This window comes from Pelobates fuscus, chromosome 2, assembly GCF_036172605.1.
Source record: "Pelobates fuscus isolate aPelFus1 chromosome 2, aPelFus1.pri, whole genome shotgun sequence".
NCBI classification, from domain to species: Eukaryota; Metazoa; Chordata; class Amphibia; order Anura; family Pelobatidae; genus Pelobates; species Pelobates fuscus.
Genome location: NC_086318.1, coordinates 29,490,693 through 29,513,165, shown reverse-complemented (window position 1 = coordinate 29,513,165; position 22,473 = coordinate 29,490,693). Strand labels below are relative to the sequence as shown.

The following is a 22,473-nucleotide window of genomic DNA, read 5'->3' as shown; positions in this document are numbered from 1 at the left end:
AGGAGTGCTTGTCCGGTGTGACTCTCTGCTTTCAAGCAAGTCAAACCCAAGACGGCGTGACACTGCCGTATCCGGGATGTGGAATAGTACCTGGGGAGCTGGGGGGGTGCCGTTGATGTGGAGCAAGATGCAGCAGCAGAAGAGGACTCAGCCGAGGAGGTTATGGAAGAGGATGGAGTAGGAGGAGTAGAGGAGGTGGCAGCAGGACTGCCTGCAAGTCGTGGCGGTGTCACCAACTCCTCTGCAGAGCCATGCATTCTATGCTTGGCAGCAGTCAGCAGGTTTACCCAATGCGCAGTGTAGGTGATATACCTGCCCTGACCATCCTTTGCAGACCAGGTATTAGTGGTCAGATGGACCCTTGCTCCAACACTGTGTGCCAGACATGCCATTACTTCCTTTTGCACAATCGAGTACAGGTTAGGGATTGCCTTTTGTGAAAAAAATTTTCGGCCGGGTACCTTCCACTGCGGTGTCCCAATAGCTACAAATTTTTTGAACGCCTCAGACTCCACCATCTTGTATGGTAAAAGCTGGCGGGCTAATAGTTCGGACAAGCCAGCTGTCAGACGCTGGGCAAGGGGGTGACTTTCTGACATTGGCTTCTTACGCTCAAACATGTCCTTGACAGACACATGACTGTGGGCAGATGAGCGGGAACTGCTCAAGACGGGAGACGGAGTGGCGGATGGTTGAGAGGGGGCAAGGAGGACAGCAGTGGTTGACGTGGCTGAAGATGCTGGACCAGGAGGAGGATGGCGGCTTAGAGGAGGCGTGCTGGTTGTACTCATGTGTTGATCCCATAGGCGTTTGTGATGTGAGATCATGTGCCTACGCAAAGCAGTTGTACCTAGGTGGGTGTTGGACTTCCCATGACTCAGTTTCTTTTGGCACAGGTTGCAAATGGCATCGCTGTTGTCAGAGGCAGACACACAAAAAAATTCCACACTGCTGAGCTCTGCAATGACGGCATTCTGGTGGTGGACACAGCATGCGTTGATTGGCGTGCTGTCGGGCTGACCCTGGGTGCCGATGCATGCTGTCTGACTGTGCCACAAGCTCCTTGTGTGGACCTCCCCCTGCTTCCAACTTGTCTCCTCCTCCTCCTCTCTGTCTCCCCATCTGAACTTTCACCCTGTTCTTCTTCTTGCCGAGCGGGCACCCACGTGACATCCATGGACGCATCGTCATCATCAACCGTTTCACTTGTATCTGACAACTCAGCAAAGGAAGCAGCAGCGGGTACAACATCATCATCATCATCACACCGTACGTCCATGTGTGTAATGCTGCCTGCCTGAGACATATCCCTGTTATCTACATCCTCTGGCATCAATGGTTGTGCATCACTCATTTCTTCAAACGGATGTGTGAATAACTCCTCTGACATACCAAGTAAAGTGGCTGTGGTGCTAGTTTTGGTGGTGGCGGTAGGCGGGTGAGTGGTATCTTGAGAGGTGCCCGAAGCTAAGCTGGAGGAGGATGGTGCGTCAAGGTTCCAAGCGGAGGATGTAGAAGATTGGGTGTCCTGTGTTAGCCAGTCAACTATGTCCTCAGAACTTTTCAAGTTCAGGGTACGTGGCCTCTGAAAACTGGGCATTGTTCTAGGGCCAAAGGGAATCACAGCACCACGACCACGACGGCCCCCGCGGGGTGGCCTGCCTCTGCCTGTCATTTTTTGGGGGATTAGTGGTACTATGCGTGCAAGCTACTGTGAGACCAGATATGAGTGGCAATGTGCAATGGCAGAGGTCTGCAGAGTACACGCTGTAGGCCTGACACACCCGCTTGAAGACAACTAACTGCTATTCAATCTATAACAGTGAAAAAAAAATTATGTTTTTAAATGCACGCTATTGTGACACCAGAAATAAGTGGCAATGTGCACTGGCAGAGGTTGGCAGAGTACACGCTGTAGACCTGACACCCGCTTGAAGACAACTAACTGCTATAAGCTTACACTGAAAAAGGTTTTTTTCTTTGTAAAAGCACGCTATACAGACACCAGATATGAGTGGCAAATTACACTTGCTGAGGTTGGCAGAGCACACGCTGAAGGCCTGATACCCAGACGCTTGCAGACAACTAACTGCTATTAGCTTACAGTGAAACACTTTTTTTGTTTTTAAAGGCACGCTATAGTCACACCAGATATGAGTGGTGGCACTGGGCAAATGGGCACAGTATCCACTGAGCCTGACACAGAAGCTGGCAGACAACTAACTGCTCTTCAATCTATTACAGTGAAAAAAGTTTTTTGTTTTTTAAATGTCAAGCTTAAGCTATTGTGACACCAGATATGAGTGGTGGCACTGGGCAAATGGGCACAGTATCCACTGAGCCTGACACAGAAGCTGGCAGGCAGGCAACTGCAATTACATTACACAGAAAAAAAAAAAAAGCAGACTGATGTTCTAGTCCTAAAAAGGGCTTTTTGGGGTGCTGTTCTTACAGCAGAGATCAGATGAGTCCTTCAGGGCTGTAGTGGACACTGAATACCCTAGCCTAGCTATCAATTTCCCTATCTAATGAACAGCAGCTACACTTTCCCTCCTCTCACTAAGCATGCAGCTTCAGAATGAATCTAAAATGGATGCTGGGAGGGATTTGGGAGGGTGTGGAAGGGAGGGTCTGCTGCTAATTTGCTGGAATGTGTCTGCTGACCGTGAGGCACAGGGTCAAAGTTTGCTCAATGATGACGAATAGGGGGCGGATCGAACCGCCCATGTGTTCGCCCGCGGCGGCGAACATGCTATGTTCGCCGGGAACTATTCACTGGCGAACAGTTGGGTACATCACTAGCCAGCAGAGTCAGTTCCTGCTTAACCCTCAAAGTGAAGTGTCGTCTCATTATTGGGGAAGGATTTATTGTATGCTGTTCCAGTTTGACTGCTAGGAGTCTAAACCTATTTGTATGGTTTTGCCTATTCAGCTGTTTATAGCATTCATATGCTTGAGAGGATTTATATGTTTCTCCGGTTCGGTGGTTGTGGTGTCTGCTGCAGTGCTTGGAGTCCTCAGGAAGCGCTAGTAGCATCCTTCAATGGAGGTACCCAGTCGGGGTGCCCGTCGATCCGTTACAGCTACTAAATAAAAATAAATAAAATACCCAATCATAAAACATCACCTAAATGAACCGAACTACAGCAAAAAAAAAAATATGTCTTCACTCATGAAGGGCTCACCACAGAATAAGCGCTCCTAGCAGGGAAAGCCCTTCCATAGGCTACCCCACAATAAAAATGCACGCTTTGCAATATGACCAAGAGTGCTTTGATTGGTTGGTTAGTAAACCTACCAATCAGATCAAGTCCTCAGAAAAGTGATACTTGGCTGTCAGAGCTGCCACATAATTAACCCTCGTGCTTCTGAGGGTTTTTAACTATTTGCCCGCCGACTGATAGCGCTGCCAATAGCAAATAGTAAATGATCTATTCATTTGCAAATCGAAAGTGAAGGATACGGCTGGATACATTCAGTGTGTCATCAGCCCCCATGTACGGTAGTCATTGATTGCAATTCCGGTGCTGTAGATTGGTTCAGATGTGGAAATCACTTATTTTCCTATCTATTCTGAACTAATGTTACGAAATCGGTCAAACCGACTGAACCCTGACTGCATTTGGCTTTAAGTGAAGCTAGAAATTGTCAAAGTTGGAATTTGTCCATTTTCACTGGATTCTGTCCATTGAGAAAAAACAAAACACTTTAGGGTAGCATACTTTTAGGATTCATCTGTTAAACTGTGAATATTATTTAGCATTATAGGTCATGTGACTTTAACCCAAATCTAGTTATCTTAGCAAAATGGGACTTCTTTACCCTTCAATTTGTACGTACCCAATTCCAGACTCTATGCTGAGATAATCAGTTTCTGTAGTTCTTTCAACAAACTTCACACAGGTGAGGAGTTCAAACTGACTGATGGCTTTTTTCATTACGGTCTTTATTAGCTCCGCTGAGAACAGAAGGGAAAAATTAGTTCATGTTTTTAATGTAAATAAAAAAAAAAAATAAAGTACATCAACAAAACTCGCAGTCAATAACTAATGACAATAGCTCACTGTATATATTGGCAAACACATAAGGCACAAGAACTGTCCCATTTTCCAATGGCTTCCAAAAGCAATTTGTACAGATCATGACGCCACGAGAAGGGGCAGGGCGAGGGGCGATGTCACCTTCAAGTAGTTGGTCAACGATACCTGAAATTAAAAATGTTTATTAGTTATATAACTTAGACCAACTACAGTCTACTGTAAAACTTGAACCCAACTAATATAAATGTAATACTGAAGAAGGTACATCCTCTTTGAATTCTATGGTTTTGCATATCAGGACATAACAATGCTCCAGTCTAGCAAACTGCCAAAACTTTAGCTTTGATAGAGGTGGTCACACTTGCTGACAATCAATTAATTAGGGCATTTGATTAGCAGCATCAAATGTCTTAATTTCTATTTAAGCAGTAACGGTGTTCTTAGTTTTTCACACATAGCTTCTCCATTTTGTTTTTCTTTTTAAAATTATGTAGGGGATAGGATGTGGCCAAACCCATATAAATATCTTCGTTTCAGGAGAAACTCTATATTCTTGACATTGGGATATCCTTTTTTATTATATAGCTATATACGTATCAGACATGTGAGGTATTCTACAGAAGGTGTTCTTATCACTCTTCCACTACCTCTTACATTATGTGTTTTTAGTGATTCATTGAAAGATTTTAGGAAGGTTGCTCTATACATCTCATTTTACTCCTTTCTTTATTTAGATTTCAAGGGTACCCATTTTATATTACACATTTTGCATCATTCAGGATTTTACGGAGGGTATACAAGATTTTTACACTACTCTTAATATAGAAATTATTGTATGCTATTATTTATTATGTAGGAGAGAATATGTGGTTAAACCCTTATCAGAATCCTAAAGTTTGGGATACAAGGAAGTGTTCGGAGATATTTTATATTTCTTTTAAAATAGGGCTAAAAATATAAGCAAACTTTTATTTAGCAAGATACATATTAGATATGTGTTAGAGATTCTTAAGTTATTGCCCTGAACCTCAACAGAACCTTGATATAAACTGATATAGTTATTAGTAAATATTACATAACTACACAAGAATTGCATATTTCTCTTAAATGTAACTTTTAGAACTTGGATACAATCCCTCTTCGTACGCACTATTTTGTGTAAGACTTATCTAAAAATGATAAAGAAAAGCAAGAAGTTAACCGTTAATACTATATAGCACACAGTACCCTAGGTTTATAAGTGTACCCTTATAAACACTCAAAATACAACTGTGACAAGAAAAAAGAAGAAAAACCAAAGGTACAAAGTAATGTAAATCACCAAAGTGATAATATGTAAATAAATACAATACAAACTGGAAATATGTAGAAATATAAGAACTCAGAGTGGTATCTGCAAAAAATATGAACAATACATAGGGTAATATTGTAAAGACCACTGAGAAATATGGGTGGTAGAGAACTCACAAAAGTAAGATGAATTCAGGCATATCTCCCTCTGTAATTTAGGGAACTGGACAGTATGAGAAACCTCCAGCGATGAATCTCAGTATAAGTTGATGACAAATCTTCTAATGCACTCCAAACAGAGAAAAGAAAATGGATGGTGCAGATTGTATTAAAAAATAACAATTTTATTGCATATATTGCACTTACAGTGTATCAGAGTAAAAACAGCATGTCTCCACACTGGGTGGTATTCATAAGCAGCAACTGGACCAATCAGGATCCAAGATCAGGAACAGTAGTAGCAGCACCAAACAATATACAAATAAAAGTTCGGTTAAAAAACTAAATAAAATAAAATAAAATAAATAAAATAAAATAAAATAAAATAAAATGAAATAAATAAAATAAAATAAAATAAAATAAATTAAATACATTTTATTTTATTTTGTTTTTTAACCGAACTTTTATTTGTATATTGTTTGGTGCTGCTACTACTGTTCCTGATCTTGTATCCTGATTGGTCCAGTTGCTGCTTATAAATACCACCCAGTGTGGAGACATGCTGTTTTTACTCTGATACACTGTAAGTGCAATATATGCAATAAAATTGTTATTTTTTAATACAATCTGCACCATCCATTTTCTTTTCTCTGTTTGGAGTGCATTAGAAGATTTGTCATCAACTTTTACTGAGATTCATCGCTGGAGGTTTCTCATACTGTCCAGTTCCCTAAATTACAGAGGGAGATATGCCTGAATTCATCTTACTTTTGTGAGTTCTCTACCACCCATATTTCTCAGTGGTCTTTACAATATTACCCTATGTATTGTTCATATTTTTTGCAGATACCACTCTGAGTTCTTATATTTCTACATATTTCCAGTTTGTATTATATTTATTTACATATTATCACTTTGGTGATTTACATTACTTTGTACCTTTGGTTTTTCTTCTTTTTTCTTATCTAAAAATGATCCCTCATGAAAATTAGCATTGGATTAATGCTTTATATACTAAATATAAGAAAGACCTACGCCACGAAAATTTTGATGTTAAAAATCCTTATTGTGTATGAATGATTAAGATCCTTGCCTTTTGTATATGTATGTAGAAATAATCGATTTCCGAAATCTGGGGAAAGCATTAAGTTATGATAATATGCCTAAAATAATGTTTTAACACTCAATATATAGGTTCAACAGCAATTATGTATGTAATGATCGATATGTATTTAAGAAAAAAAATAGACATGTAGGTATAGAAGAATTTATTACTAGGCAACATGAAAATATATTATCGATAATTGTTGAAATATATCTGTAGCGGAGAGCTGGTCTCTCACAGACTATCTCCGCTGGTAATCCAAATAAGGCTCAGGAACAAGTAATAAAACCCAAGAGAATAATATCCATGATTAGTAAAGTAATCCAAAAGTATCCCACACGTTTTCCCAATGACTGGACGACACACAGCATTAGCAACAGAACTGAACTGAGGATTAATTTCACATGCCTGCTTTTAAGCAATTCTCCCATGCAAGGGAGACACCCAGAGTAATTAATACAGTAACCAATAAAATACATATTACCTCTCACACATCTCCTCCCTTCAGCATGACACATAATCCACTTAATCCGTGTACAATATTTCCCCAGTTTCTGGATGTACCCCAAATACATGGGGTACACTCCTAAATAGGGGACCCCCTGATAGCCCTGATCTGTGTGAGTAACATACTCAAAAATCACCCAGATCGGACCAGGGGTTCGGGAGTTATGGAAGAGTAAAGTTTTGACCGACCGCACAGGTAACAGTAGCCGAAAATAGTTACATAAGTTTTGGCCTTGCGGTCGGTCTTGGTTCGTGAGTATAAACGGATGAAAATACCAAATGAAATGGCTGTTGCTTGCCTTCATGTGAATCCCCTTGTTTGGATGGGTGTTTCTACTGAACGGCAGCTCGTTCAGGTGTTTCCGCACAAAGCTATGGAAGTCTGGAGGTCTCAGCAGTGTTTGCTTAGTCGAGTGTCCGATTTGGGCTCCAGACACTCGACGACCAAACACCGCTATTCGGGAGTTAAGATGGCCGCCGCCACGTGTTCGTATCCTGAATGGCGGCCACCCATAGAACAAAGTACCGATTGCATATTAGGGGTTTGCAACATTGTTGCAAACGGTAATGAGAGGCACACTTATCCCTGGGGTGGTCTGATTGTTGGGTAGTTTCACTTGTATAGTAAACGGAGTGATTTTACCGAACAATCAGACGAATGCTGCATACAATGTGAATACATGGAATAGCAATACACAAAAGCATTTTAAAATACACAAATTTTGAGGACAGCCTTAATGCAATCCGCTACAATATCTGTATGTGACACGAATATAAAGGAAAAGGAAAGAATGCCAGATATTACTGATATAAAATCTTTCTTTGTCCCATCCATAATTACGCCGGTCCGGAGAGAGAAAGGAAGAGAAAGACAACGATTGAGCCGCCTGCTGGAACGCACAAACAGGAAATGATGCAACCAGCAGACGAACCTGGAAATACTTAGAGGCTTGGAACACAGGGCGTCACCGTTACCATGGTGACAGCCTGCGAAAATTTGATGCCGAAAATCAAACATTCACCCCTAAGAAGGAGGACTTATGAAGATTTTTTGGAAACCAGCTGAGGAAGCCTACTGGCAAAACACATTCTGGAGGACTGTGAGATAAAGACTTTGTATATTGGACTTATCTTGCCATTATAGTGTTGTTTTACTATACAATTATATTTTTTATACTATTATATTTTTTTTATGTTATATTAATAAAGTTTATTTAATACATTTTAAACACACTATTGGCATTTTTGTTCCTGCTATAGAAAGAAGGAGTGTGGACCTTATCCACATACGCTATTACATATGAGCCTAAGTTGAAAGACTCTGGGTCTGTAAGTACCCCCTTTTCTCATTTCTTACATAGGATAAGATCTATGTTATTGCACCATATGCACTTTCTATTTGTTATATAGGATAAGAAGAAAGGAGGATACCATCTAAAGAAGGGAGAGGGTCGCCTTTACGGACCCTAAGGGCGCAATAAATAGCTCTTTAAATTGTGAGTGAGATACTTTTAATTTACCACTTGGATAATTGTGTGTTACTGTTTACACTATGTTTTGGTACCCATTGGTAAAATCCAAAAAAGGATAAACCTTAAGGTATATATATTTCCATATCTTTCTTAGCACTAAGTAATCACCTGAATATACTATTAGCGCTTCACCATTACACTGGTTGTTAAAGTTTAGCCTAAGGGCCCAGTGCTCTCAGCATATCACTGCAACTATTTCTTGTTCTATAACCACTTCAAAGGCTGCACTGATTCTTCTTCTTACTGTATCCCTTTAAGTTTTATTTTTTTTTAAATATAAATAGGAGTACCTTTGCAACATACTGCTTTAAAATGCACATAAATAAGATTAGAGGGTTAACGGCCCTGCTTTATACACAGATTACAAATGCAGCATTGGAGCCTTCACTCTTTTTTCATGAAATTAACTGAAACTTTGTAACTTGTAGTGTCATAATTTGCACAAATAAATATAGGCACATTTACTTAAACTACTGTAGGGAAAAATTAATATAGCATTTTATGTAATTTTATTTAACAATTCTTTAATAAAGCTTGATTCCTCAGCCACAGTTTCATAACCAGAAATATCCAACAGGTGGGGGGCTACAGGTAGGGGAATAACAAGAGAGGGGAACTGAAGGAGAGGTGTGCAAAGGTGCTTGCGGTGGGAGGTGGGGGGGTGGAGTCGTTTTTGATACCAAAATTGATATAGAATTGTTTAAAGGGACAATACAGGCACCCAGACCCCTTCAGCTCATTGAAGTGGTCTGGGTGCAGTGTCCCTTCAGCCTTAACCCTGAGCATTTATTCTTTGCAGTTTTTAATTACTAGAGCGACTTCTGGGCTCGTAGGCAACTTTTGGTCGCCTAAATGATGCTGGACGTCCTCATGCTATGCATTGACCGAGAGGGCAGCTATAGTGCTAGGAAAACAAGTTTGTTTTCCTGGCACTATAGTTTCCCTTTAAGCATAAGTCTTTGCTATTCTATTCACACAGTAACTGGAAGTGCAAGACAGTAGGCAGGCCCGAAATGGCAATCGGGCAGACTGGGGGCCATGTGCTCTGTTCCCCTAAGCTTTAGTTACTGAGAGCATTGCTGTTGGATTTTGCTAATATAATTTTTAAATATAATATTATATATATATATATATATATATATATATATATATATATATATATAAATTACATTTGCAAAATTAATCCAACAGCAATATATTTAATACCCCATCAACACCCTGAAGCCCCAATCCCCTTAAACAATACTACCTCTACACACACACACGACAGCCCCTGTACATACACATTAAAGCCCCCTATACACACACAAAACAGCTCCAGAACTCTAATGCTCCATTTACACACACACACAAAATACACACTGAAGCCCCTATATAAAAACAAAACAGCCCCAGTATATACACTCTAAATCCACCTATACATACAGAAAACAGCACCTGTTAATACATACTAAAGCACCCAATACACACACTAAACAGACCCTAAACATACACATTAAAGCCCTCCATACACACATACACACACGCACACAAAACTGCCCCTGTACTTAGAAACTGAAGCCACCTATAGACACACATAAAACCAGCCCCTGTATATACACACACTAAAGCCCCAGATTTCTACACACCCACAACATCCCCTGTACATACACACTAAATCCCCTTACACAAACACACTCAACACAGCCCCTGTACATACATTCATACTAAAGCCCCCTATACACACACAAACAGCCCATAACCAAACACACTGTAACACCTATAGTGTACACACACAGTACAACCTATATTAATATACACACATGCTAAAAACCAAATATATGCACATATATACACACACATGTATATGCACACTACAGCCACTAGATGCACACACACACACACACACTGCACTCCATAGACAAATACATACACTACATCCTTCAGACACACACACTCTTTATAGCCCCAATAAGCATACATATACTGAAGCCCCAATACACACAAACAGTTCATATAAAAACACACACTACCCTATACACACAAACTACATCCACTATACATATACACATACTACATACCCTTACAAACACACTACCTTGCACACACAAACTATAGCAAACTACATAGTATTTAGCAACATGTACACTACTTCCCCCGGTACACACACTAGAACACAACAGCCCCTACACACACAGTACACCCTCTAGATACACTACCCCACATAGACAAATGCACACACATGCTCTCTTTTCACAATTCGAAGACAGACAGATACACAATCTTTACAGTCTCTATACACAACATTTACAACCTCTGGAAACACACACACTGCAATCCCTAACCACATATGGTAAACCACAAACAAAAGCTTTACACACACTACACCACAAACAATCATCCGTAAACCATTCATTTTTCAGACGAAATTTGTTAATAAATAATTAGTTTTTGTCCATTAGGACGAAAATAGCACTGTGCATGCCCAAAAGAAAAAAAAAAACCAAGGAGGGAGCCAGCACTGCTACCAGCTCCCTCCTTGTAATAAATATTAATTCCACCCCCCCCCCCTGCATTAAAACCTATGGGGGTCACTATGACCCACATATTAATAAAAGGGAAGTTAAATCCTCCCGCATGCCCCTACTCGCGGCATGCTCTGTTTGGTTGGAATCAACCAGAGTGCTGTAAGTCAAATTGCAGGGCTGAGTATGCTAAAACCAGTCATTTGAAAAGGAATAGCACTATTTACTATGTATTATGTAGTGAATAATGGAATGTTGTGGAAGGCCAAGTAAAACGGTAATAGCCACAAATGTTTCTAATATTTAAATGAACACTATAGGGCCAGGAACAGAAACATGTATTCCAGACCCTATAGTGTTTAAACCACCATATAGCCCCCCTGCTCTCCCCTTGCCTCTCTAAATATATTAAAATATTACTTTTGCTCAAGTATGCTGCTGCAGGCTCTGCCCCTGATCTGCCTGCTTGGCTGACACCATCAGAAGTGGTGGTCTGAGCCAGTCACAATGCTTTCCCATAGGATTGGCTTACACTGTCATATAGGCAGATCAGGGTCAGAGCCAGCACAAGCCAAACACAGCCATGGCCAATCAGCATCTCCTATAGAGGTGCATTGAATCAATGCATCTCTATACGGAAAGTTTAGTGTCTCCATGCGTAGGGTAGAGACATTGAATGTCAGAACTGCATAATCTGCAGCACTGCCTCAGGAAGCACCTCTAGTAGCCATCTGAGGAGTGGCCACTGGATTCTCCCTGGGTGCCACTAAGTAGGGGGATGCCAGTTTGTCTTTAGCATCACTGGGGGGGGGGGGCAGAGGGGGTCATGCCTCCCCACAACATGCCGCCACCCCCTTTAAAATCCTGACAGGTGGCGAGGGAGCCCTTTACTTACTATGCTCTTCCTGCACACCTCTTGCGTGCCCTGCATTGAGCGGGCAGCCGGCCTGTGATATAATGTCATACCTGCATCATTACAGGGCATGTGAGGAACCTGTATAGGAAGAGCTTAGAGATCCCAGGAGCAACCACTGACCACCAGGGACTGATGATAAACTCCAGCCCTCCCAGAGCAAGGTGGGGAGGCTGGGTGGAGCTCTTAATTACTAAATGTATGTATGTGTGCATGCAATGTTTGTCTGTGTATGTTTAATTATGTGTGTATTTGATTGTGATCGTGTATGTCTGTAATTATGGTTGTGGTTGTGTGTATCTCTGTGGTTAACTATCTGTGTGTTGTAATAATGTGTGTGTATTTATGTAATTGTGTGTAGGTCTGTGATTATATGTGTGTGTGGGTCTGGGATTGTGTGTGTGGCTGTGGTTATATGGGTGTATGTCAGTTTGTATATGTCTGTGATTATGTATGTGATTGTGTGTGTTGGTCTGTGATTGTATGTATGCATCTGTGTGTATGTCTGTGATTGTGTGAGTTTGTGATTGTGTATGTCAGTTTGTGTATGTCTGTGATTATGTGTGTGGTTGTGTGTGCATCTCTATGGTTATGTATGTGTGTGTATAGGTCTGTGAGTGTGTGTGGTTCTGGGATTGTGTGTGTGTCTGGGGTATGTCTCTAATTATGTGTGTATTTATATAAAAATACACAACCCCAGATATACACACACATGCGTGTGTGTGTCTATCTGTGATTGTGTATATAAATGTGTATGTGTTTAGTAGATAGCTCCCTTATTTAATGTACTTAACTATGTCAATCCCACGTAAGGATAACAAATAAGGGCTTTTTAATTTTGATCTTTTAGCTGTTTAGTAGATAATTGCCTGAATCTATGTGAGATTTCCATATTTCAAGATACCAAATTAGGGTGCTGTTTAGCAAATAGCTCTCTTATTTGATGTCCTTTGTAACGGATCACCTGGCACCCTGACTGGGTACCTCCGTTGAAGGATGCTCCTAGCGCTTACAGAGGGCTCCAAGTGCTCCACAGACACCACAATCACCGCAGACCCCATGAACCGCTGCAGCTTGGTTGGGGTCTCGCCGTCTCCTACCCACCCTGGACCTACGACAAGGCTCCAGGTTCCAGTGGGTGAACCTCTCCTCCAAGAGAATGAAGCAGGAACAAGCTATTAAAAGAGCTTAGAAATGATTATCCAAGGGAGCATGCAGATCATAGCAATCCCTTGTAGTGATATAGCAATTTCCCCAATAAGAGACAGGACTCTAGATTGAGGGTGAAGAAGAACTGATGTTTAATGGCAGGTACTCTGCTTTTATGGAGTGCTCCCCTGCAAGGGAGACGCCCACAAGCAATTAGACATTAGCCAATCAAACAATGGTTACATCCCACAGATTCCCTCCCCTCTGCTTGGGAGATAATTGAGTTTCTTACTGTATCTACTCAATTATCTCCAAGCTAAAACTTATACTTTTTTTAATGCATTTTTTTAACTTTAAAACTTTACATTCAATCTTCATAAAAATTACGTATTCAAACTCAGCACACTTTACTTACAAACATATCCAAAATTCAACCAATTCCATCCAGGGGTTAAAGAGTTAGCTGGAAGTCCTTTATGACCGACCGCAAGCACATTTTCCTGCCCAAAACAGTTCCATTGATTTGGGCTGTGCAGTCAGTCAATTTCACACTGAAAAAAAGACTAAGTCCTATTCGAACGTGCTTTCAAATCTTCAAACGGGACTTAGTCTCTGTGGCTGAAACCTCAGTGCAGGAGAAGGTAAGGGTCAGCGGTGTTCGTTAAAATGTGTAGCCGATTTCAGTTCCATGGATTTGGCTACACATACCGCTGACCTTGTTCGAATGAACAAAGATGGCCGCCGTGTGTTCGTTTGTCGAATGGCGGCCACTTCGACTACTTCGGTACTTCGGCTGTATCCGAAGTGCCAATTTAAAGTTGCAACACTGCTCCAAAGTAATTAAAGGGCCAGAAACAGCATTATAAACATCTCTTATGCCCAAATACAGTTCTTAAAGGGTCAGTAATAGTATAATATAAGTCCATAAGCCCCAACTCAGTTACTTAAAGGGCAATACATCCCAGTGCCATAGTCGCAGGGCGGGAGGCTGGCAAACAGGCCCCTCCAAAAACCAGTGGCGAGGTTACTTTTGCCACATCCTTAAATATAACAAGCCCTCATTAGGATAGCAAATAGGACAGTTATCTGCTAAACAAAGATCGGAATTAAGACGTGTCAGCCAGCCCAGAACAATAAATCTGGGTGGCTAATGTGAATTATATGCCAATGGCAGCACATTTTACACCATCCCCTAGTGAAAATTATTAGTGCCCTCCCAGTTTTAAATGTGGTATCTATATATTGTTCCTAGAGTCACCAGTGTGTCTGCATGTGTCTGTGTATCTGTGTGTGACTGTATGTCTATGTATCTGCATCTGCATGTGTGTCAGTTTGCATATTTGTATGTGTACACAGTGAGGGAAAAATTATTTGATCCCCTGCTGATTTTAAATGTTTGCCCACTGACAAAGAAATTATCAGTCTATAATTTTAATGGTAGGTGTATTTTAACAGTGAGAGATAGAATAACAAAAAAAAATCCTGAAAAATGCATGTTAAAACAGTTATAAATTGATTTGCATGTCAATGAGTGAAATGCGTATTTGACCCCTTCGACTTAGTACAAAACCCTTGTTTGCAATCACAGAGGTCAGACTTTTCTTGTAGTTGGCCACCAGGTTTGCACACATCTCAGGAGGGATTTTGTCCCCCACCTCTTTGCAGATCCTCTCCAAGTCATTAAAGTCACAAACCGTTTTCCTGGCACTGCAGGTCCCCTCTCCCTCCCACCCCCCATCCCAAGTTACTTAAGGGGTTAAAACCCCTTCAGCGACTTACCTTTATCCAGCGCCGATGTCCCCCGGACATCATCCGGCGGGGGAGACCTATTGTGCATGTGTGGCCGCCGGCGGCGCACACGCATTAGACCTCCCCATAGGAAAGCATTGAAAAATGCTTGTAATGCTTTCCTATTGGGATTTCAGCAACACTAGAGCGTGAGGACATCCAGCGATGCTATAGCACCTGTTTCGTGTACTATAGACCAGGAAGTGCCCTCTAGTGGCTGTCTAGTAGACAGCCACTAGAGGAGGAGTTAACCCTGCAAGGTAAATATTGCAGTTTATGAAAACTGCAATAATTACACTTGCAGGGTTAAGGGTAGTGGGAGTTGGCACCCAGACCACTCCAATGGGCAGAAGTGGTCTGGGTGCCTGGAGTGTCTCTTTAAGGTTTCGAGGCTGACGTTTTGGCAACTTGAACCTTCAGCTCTCCCGAGAGATTTTCTTTGTGATTAAGGTATGGAGACTGGCTAAGCCACTCCAGAACCTTAATGTGCTTCTGCTTGAGCCACTCCTTTGTTGCCTTGGCTGTGTGTTTTGGGTCATTGTCATGCTGGAATACCCATCCACGACCTATTTTCAATGCCCTGGCTAAGGGACGATTTGAAGGTACATGGCCCCGTCCATCATCCCTTTGATGCGGTGCAGTTGTCCTGTCCTCTTACCAGAAAAACACCCCCAAAGCATGATGTCTTGTGTTCCAGTCTTGTGTTGGTCTTCAATCTTGACCCTGAAATCATTGGACAGCTCTTTTGTCTTGGCCATAGTGGAAAGTTTGGAATCTGATTGATTGCTTCTGTGGGCTTTTACTGTATACAGGTAACAAGCTAAGATTAGGAGCACTCCTTTTAAGAGAGTGCTCCTAATCTCAGCTCGTTACATGTATAAAAAACAACCTAGGAGACAGAAATCTTGCTGATTGATAGGGGATCAAATAATTATTTCACTCATTGACATAAAAGAAATGTATAACTTTTTTGACATGCGTTTTGGGATTTTTGTTTTGTTATTCTGTCTCTCACTGTTAAAATTATAGACTGATCATTTCTTTGCCAGTGGACAAACATTCAAAATCAGCAGGGGATCAAATACTTGTTTCCCCTCACTGTATGTACCTACATCTTAGAATCTCACCAACACTACACACAAATACATCCCTGCATTCCAACATCAAAACTACATACAAACACCACCATTATATATAACCACACCACATTCAAAAACCACACTACACACAAATGCATGCCTGCATTCAAACACCAACACTACAAACAAACTCACCCCTACATTCACTCACACATACTCTATACAAAAACATACTTACCGTATATACTCGAGTATAAGCCGACCCGAATATAAGCCGAGGCCCCTAATTTTTCCCCAAAAAACTGGGAAAACTTATTGACTCGAGTATAAGACTAGGGTGGGAAATGCAGCAGCTACTGGTAAATTTCTAAATAAAATTAGATCCTAAAAAAAATATATTAATTGAATATTTATTTACAGTGTGTGTATAATGAATGCAGTGTGTGCGTATGAGTGCAGCGTGTGTGCGTATGAGTGCAGCGTGTGTGTGTATGAGTGCAGCGTGTGTGTATGAGTGCAGTGTCTGTATGAGTGCAGCGTGTGTGTGTATGAGCGCAGCGTGTGTGTGTATGAGTGCAGTGTGTGTGTGTATGAATGCAGTGTGTGTGTGTATGAATGCAGTGTGTGTGTGTATGAATGCAGTGTGTGTATGAATGCAGTGTATGAATGCAGTGTGTGCAGGGCCGGTGCAAGGATATTTGCCCCCCCATATGTCCTGACCTCCCCTCCTCCTCCCTCAGTGGTCCTTACCTCCCCACCCCCGTGTTCCTTCACCCCCCTCCCCCAGTGGTCCTGACTCACCCCTCCCCTAGTGGTCCTTACTTCCCCCTCCCCTCCCCTAGTGGTCCTTACTTCCCCCTCCCCTCCCCTAGTGGTCCTTATCCCCCCCTCCCTCCCCTAGTGGTCCTTACCCCCCCCCTCCCTCCCATAGTGGTCCTTATCCCCCTCCCTCCCATAGTGGTCCTTATCCCCCCCCTCCCTTCCTCCCATAGTGGTCCTTATCCCCCCTCCCTCCCATAGTGTTCCTTTTCTCCCCCCCTCCCTCCCATAGTGGTCCTTATCCCACCCCCCTGCCTCCGATAGTGGTCCTTATCCCCCCCCTCCCTTCCATAGTGGTATAGTGGTCCTTATCCCACCCCCTCCCTCCAATAGTGGTCCTTATCCCCCCCCTCCCTCCCATAGCGGTCCTTATACCCCCCCTCCCTCCCATAGTGGTCCTTATCCCACCCCCTCCCTCCAATAGTGGTCCTTATCCCCCCCCTCCCTCCCATAGCGGTCCTTATACCCCCCCCCCCTCCCACAGTGGTCCTTATACCCCCCCCCTCCCACAGTGGTCCTTATACCCCCTTTTTTTAAATTATTTTTTTTATTATTATTATTATTTTTTTATTATTATTATTATTATTTTTTATTATTATTTCTTATTTTATTTTTTTTTCGTCCCCCCTCCCTGCTTGATACATGGCAGGGAGGGGGGCTCCTTCCCTGGTGGTCCAGTGGCAGTTCAGTGGGGGGGAGAGGGGGGCTGGCAGAGCTGTACTTACCTGTTCTGCAGCTCCTGTCAGCTCTCTCCTCCTCTGCGCCGTCCGTGCAGCTCCTTCTATCAGCTCACACTGTAAGTCTCGCGAGAGCCACTTACACTGGGAGCTGACCGAGGTGCTGATCGGATGGCGCGCAGGAGGAGAGAGCTGACAGGAGCTGCAGAACAGGTAAGTACAGCTCTGCCAGCCCCCCTCTCCCCCGGTCTGTATTATGGCAATGCAAATTGTCATAATACAGACTATGACTCGAGTATAAGCCGAGTTGGGGGTTTTCAGCCCAAAAAATGGGCTGAAAAACTCGGCTTATACTCGAGTATATACGGTACATTCAAACACAAACACTCCTCAGTGCTAAATAAATTAAAAACATTTGCAGGTGTTTTTTAAATGTTAAAGTGGGGGGAGGGGTGTGTGCCAAAAATAGAAGTCGGGTGCCAAATGTTCTAGGTACGCCCCTGACTGGAGGTGTCCCTAGACTGTAATGTAAACACTGCCTTTTCTCTTAAAAAAATGTGTTGACTGCAAGAAACATGAAGTGACTAATTCTATTCACCAGAACAAATACAATAAGCTGTAGTTGTTCTGGTGACTATCGTTTCCTTCTAAAGAGGGTATAACTGCAAACAAGAATGAACACATCTAAAATTGGAGAGAATATAGAATCATGAAATCTATTCATCAAAGGGACCTAGAGATATCATAAACTATGAGCACAAATGTTGAATTACATTAATCCATTGAGAAAGATATTTTTATGCTGAAACGTTGGGGATAGGGTCATTGACACTGTATACAGCTCTCTGTTTAGACTTTTGTTAATCAAGTGAGATGTGTTATTCACGGCGTAGTCGTGTATAGCCTATGTCACTGTATATTATTCTTATTTTATTTCCTATCCCATGATTCAGTGTTATAAATGTTTTGTATTTAATATTTTCATAAATTGACCTAAAATTTAAGTATCCTGTGCTCCATAGTGTCACACAGTGTAATATGGTTTGTATTACATGTGGTAAAAAATATATGTAACCTATTGTCTACCAAGTGCTTATACTTAATATTCTCATTACATTGTATTGATAATTTATTAATTTGACATAGATGTAAATCAGCTTCACGCTAGTATACTTCACCCAAGACAAATGTGATGCACACAGATATATTTTTTGGTAAAATACATTGTTTGTCAATAAAATTAAATGCAGAACTTAGAATACTCTCTCTCTCTCTCTCTCTCTCTCTCTCTCTCTCTCTCTCTCTCTCTCTATATATATATATATATATATATATATATATATATATATATATATATATATATATATATTTTAAAATCACATTAGTTACATGACAATTTCATTTCTTCAAATCTCACCTTTGTTCATTGTTAATATTCTTTCAAATGCTGTTTCGTTCTCTGAGGAAACAAATTACAGAGGCAGGATGAAATCACATGGAAAGTAACATTTTTATGATTTGTCTCCCACTCTATGGCTTTTACTCACTGAAGAATATTAAAGGCCTCAATTTAAGATTTTTGGGTCAGCTTTTCAAATGATTTAATACTGTCGGAAATATTTTTAAATATTTTTTTTTCAAAAGGTTTAAATATCAAAAAAATATAATATTTCAAAAATATTTAGATATATCAAAATATTGAAATATTTTTTCAAAATATTAAAGTATTTTAAAAATGTATTTAAAAATATAAAATCATTGCAAAAGCTTATCCAACAAAGATTAAATCAAGGATTTAATCCAAGCAAATCATGTGAAATTCTAACAAACAAGAAATGCTATCCATATAAGTTAATAACATAATGCTTACCATTAATTGTATTATTAACGACCTGTAAGAAACAAATAGAATTTATTTATATATATTCAGACAACATAATATTCCGTAATGTCTAGTCCCACCAAAGTCATTCTGCCTCTTCATACAGATGGGTAGCAGTTTCTTATAGGCATAAAGAGTTCAGTTTCTGACAAGTATAAATGTACCTGTACAGGTAAAGCCAGGGAAATGGTCCAACCTGCTGCAAACAGCACTAGTACCTTGGTTAGCTCCATAGTAACTACATAAAAAAAAAGTATATCTCTCTGTTATTTCTAGTTTAAACATTAGCTATTAAGGACAGACCTACAGATAGCCAAGGAGGAGAGGCTTAGCACCAAAACTCGCTGATAGAGTGACTCCCACTCCCGTACACACATTGTGATAAGAAATTACAACTCTAGCAATGCTATAGATGTTACATTTTACACAAAATAGAAATAGCGAAAAGGGTATTATAAAAGTAGGTCATTGTACTCCTGCCAATCTAATATAATAAATTCCAAATGTTTTTTTGTGACATTTTTATTTTAGTGGTATATTGTAGGAAGAAAATAATCAATACTTTCTGATAGTAATGAAGAAATGCTGTTATCACATTATATTATTTTATTGTGAGAAAACTATTCCACTTTTAATGAGAAAATAATATATATTTTAAGAAGGATAAAACGTAAAAAAATAAGACAACCTGTTTTCTGTACCAGACATGGTTCTTGTGATGGTATGTGCCTCACTCCTAAAGTTTTGTGTTGAGAGTAACCAGGTAACCTGGCCACGGCACCATGCTATGATCAACCTACACAGCCCTCACCCAGTGTTATTGATCTTTTATTGTATCACTTAAAGAGAAGACAGCTACCCCTTTAAAATAATGCTTGGATGTTCACTAGAGGCAGAATAGGAGCTTTAACTAGGTAGAAACAAACAAATCTGCTTTAAGAGCACAAAGTATGAAATTAATTACTCAAATACATATATACAAAACTCCAGTTTTACTCCAGTCTGCTGCTGCTGGCTCTGCCCCTGATCTGCCTGCTTGGCTGACATCATCAGAAGTGTTGTTGAAAGTAATTCACAATGCTTTCTCATAAGAAAAAAAAATTGTATTGGCTAAGACTGTCAAGGAGGCAGATCAGGGACAGAGCCAGCACAAGCCAAACAAAGTGTGGAGACACTGAATGCCAGTGCATCAGGAAGCACCTCTAGTAGCCATCTGAGGAGTAGCCAGTGGTGGTATACATAGGCTGTAATGTAAACACTAAAGTGTTTACTGCAAAAAGCCTGAAGGGAATGATTCTACTCACCAGAACAAATACAATAAGCTGTAGTTGTCCTGGTGACTATAGTGTTAACTTCCAATTAGAGATGTCGCGAACATAAAATTTTCCGTTCGCGAACGGCGAACAGGAACTTCCGCAAATGTTCACGAACGGGCGAACCGGGCGAACCGCCATAGACTTCAATAGGCAGGCAAATTTTAAAACCCACAGGGACTGTTTCTGGCCACAAAAGTGATGGGAAAGTTGTTTCAAGGGGACTAACACCTTGACTGTGGCATGCCGGAGGGGGATCCATGGCAAAACTCCCATGGAAAATTACACAGTTGATGCAGAGTCTGGTTTTAATCCATAAAGGGCAGAAATCACCTAACATTCCTAAATCGCAATGGATATGCATTGACACCTGACATATGACATATTGACACCTTGACATATGGATTGACACCTTGACATATGGATTGACACCTGTCCTCAGAGACCCTGATACACACTGACACAGAGCAGAATAGAGATTGTTCCCCCTACATAGGGTCACTTGGCAGGTATGGATTAACACCTGTCCTCAAAGCCCCTGATACACACTGACACAGAGCAGAATAGAGACTGTTCCCCGTCCTCAGAGCCCATGATACACACTGACACAGAGCAGAATAGAGACTGTTCCCCCTACATAGGGTCACTTGGCAGATATGGATTAACACCTGTCCTCAGAGACCATGATACACACTGACACACAGCAGAATAGGGATGTGGAATAGCACCTGGGGAGCTGGGGGGGGTGCCGTTGATGTGGAGCAAGACGCAGCAGTAGAAGAGGACTCAGCCGAGGAGGTTATGGAAGAGGACGGGGTAGGAGGAGTAGAGGAGGTGGCAGTAGGCCTGCCTGCAATTCGTGGCGGTGTCACCAACTTCTCTGCAGAGCCACGCATTCCATGCTTGGCAGCCGTCAGCAGGTTTACCCAATGCGCAGTGTAGGTGATATACCTGCCCTGACCATGCTTTGCAGACCAGGTATCAGTGGTCAAATGGACCCTTGCCCCAACACTGTGTGCCAGACATGCCATTACTTCCTTTTGCACAATCGAGTACAGGTTGTCCTCTGCGGTGTCCCAATAGCTACAAATTTTTTGAACGCCTCAGACTCCACCAGCTTGTATGGTAAAAGCTGGCGGGCTAGGGGGGCGTGTCCTAACTACTGAAGCGAGAAGTCGCCATGCGTACGCCAGGCATACCGTACGCCACATGCAGGAGGCAGAGGGAATCCTGGGGCAACTGGGTCTACTGGGATGCTACTCACATCGAAGCCTCCAACAAACTCCACGCTCCCTCCATATTGGGGCAACGCCGAGGCTCCAACATTTGTCCCTGGAAAACTAGCCGGGACATAATGCACAACTTGAATGGAAAACGGGTCTAACAGGTCATCCCTGCTTACGGAGACTCTCAGGTCATTGATCGTGTCAAGAGGAGGGGAACAACTTCAAAAATAGATTCCTGGCAAATTCTTAAAAAAAAATGTAAACATGAATCCGGAAAGTACAGAAAGTACAGTGCTTAATCGTATTGGTGTACTAATTTCCAGTATATCTAAAAATGTTTTACATATTTTCTGATTTTAATTGCCATGTGTATCTTTCGTATGCCCATGTGAAACGTTTTACCATTTAGGGCCCGAGTGGGGTCATTTAAACAGATCATACCTCGAGTGCAGAGTGCATTTAATCCGACTCGTTAATGTTAGTTATTCAC

General features: G+C 41.4%; 1 protein-coding gene across 2 annotated transcripts in view; it reads right to left on the bottom strand.

Annotated features, from left to right (window-relative positions):
• Positions 1 to 19,711, bottom strand: part of LOC134586499 (hatching enzyme 1.2-like) — a 218,975-nt gene extending 199,264 nt beyond the window's left edge. For both annotated transcript variants that reach the window (XM_063442043.1, XM_063442045.1), the window contains exons 1-5: positions 19,609 to 19,711; positions 19,433 to 19,454; positions 18,980 to 19,021; positions 4,065 to 4,205; positions 3,841 to 3,958 (exon numbers count right to left, since the gene is read on the bottom strand). In XM_063442043.1, coding sequence (XP_063298113.1) covers positions 3,841 to 3,958; positions 4,065 to 4,205; positions 18,980 to 19,021; positions 19,433 to 19,454; positions 19,609 to 19,677 — 392 coding nt within the window. In that variant the 5' untranslated portion in view covers positions 19,678 to 19,711. The remainder of the gene's footprint in view (positions 1 to 3,840; positions 3,959 to 4,064; positions 4,206 to 18,979; positions 19,022 to 19,432; positions 19,455 to 19,608) is intronic.
• Positions 19,712 to 22,473: the final 2,762 nt, after the last annotated feature.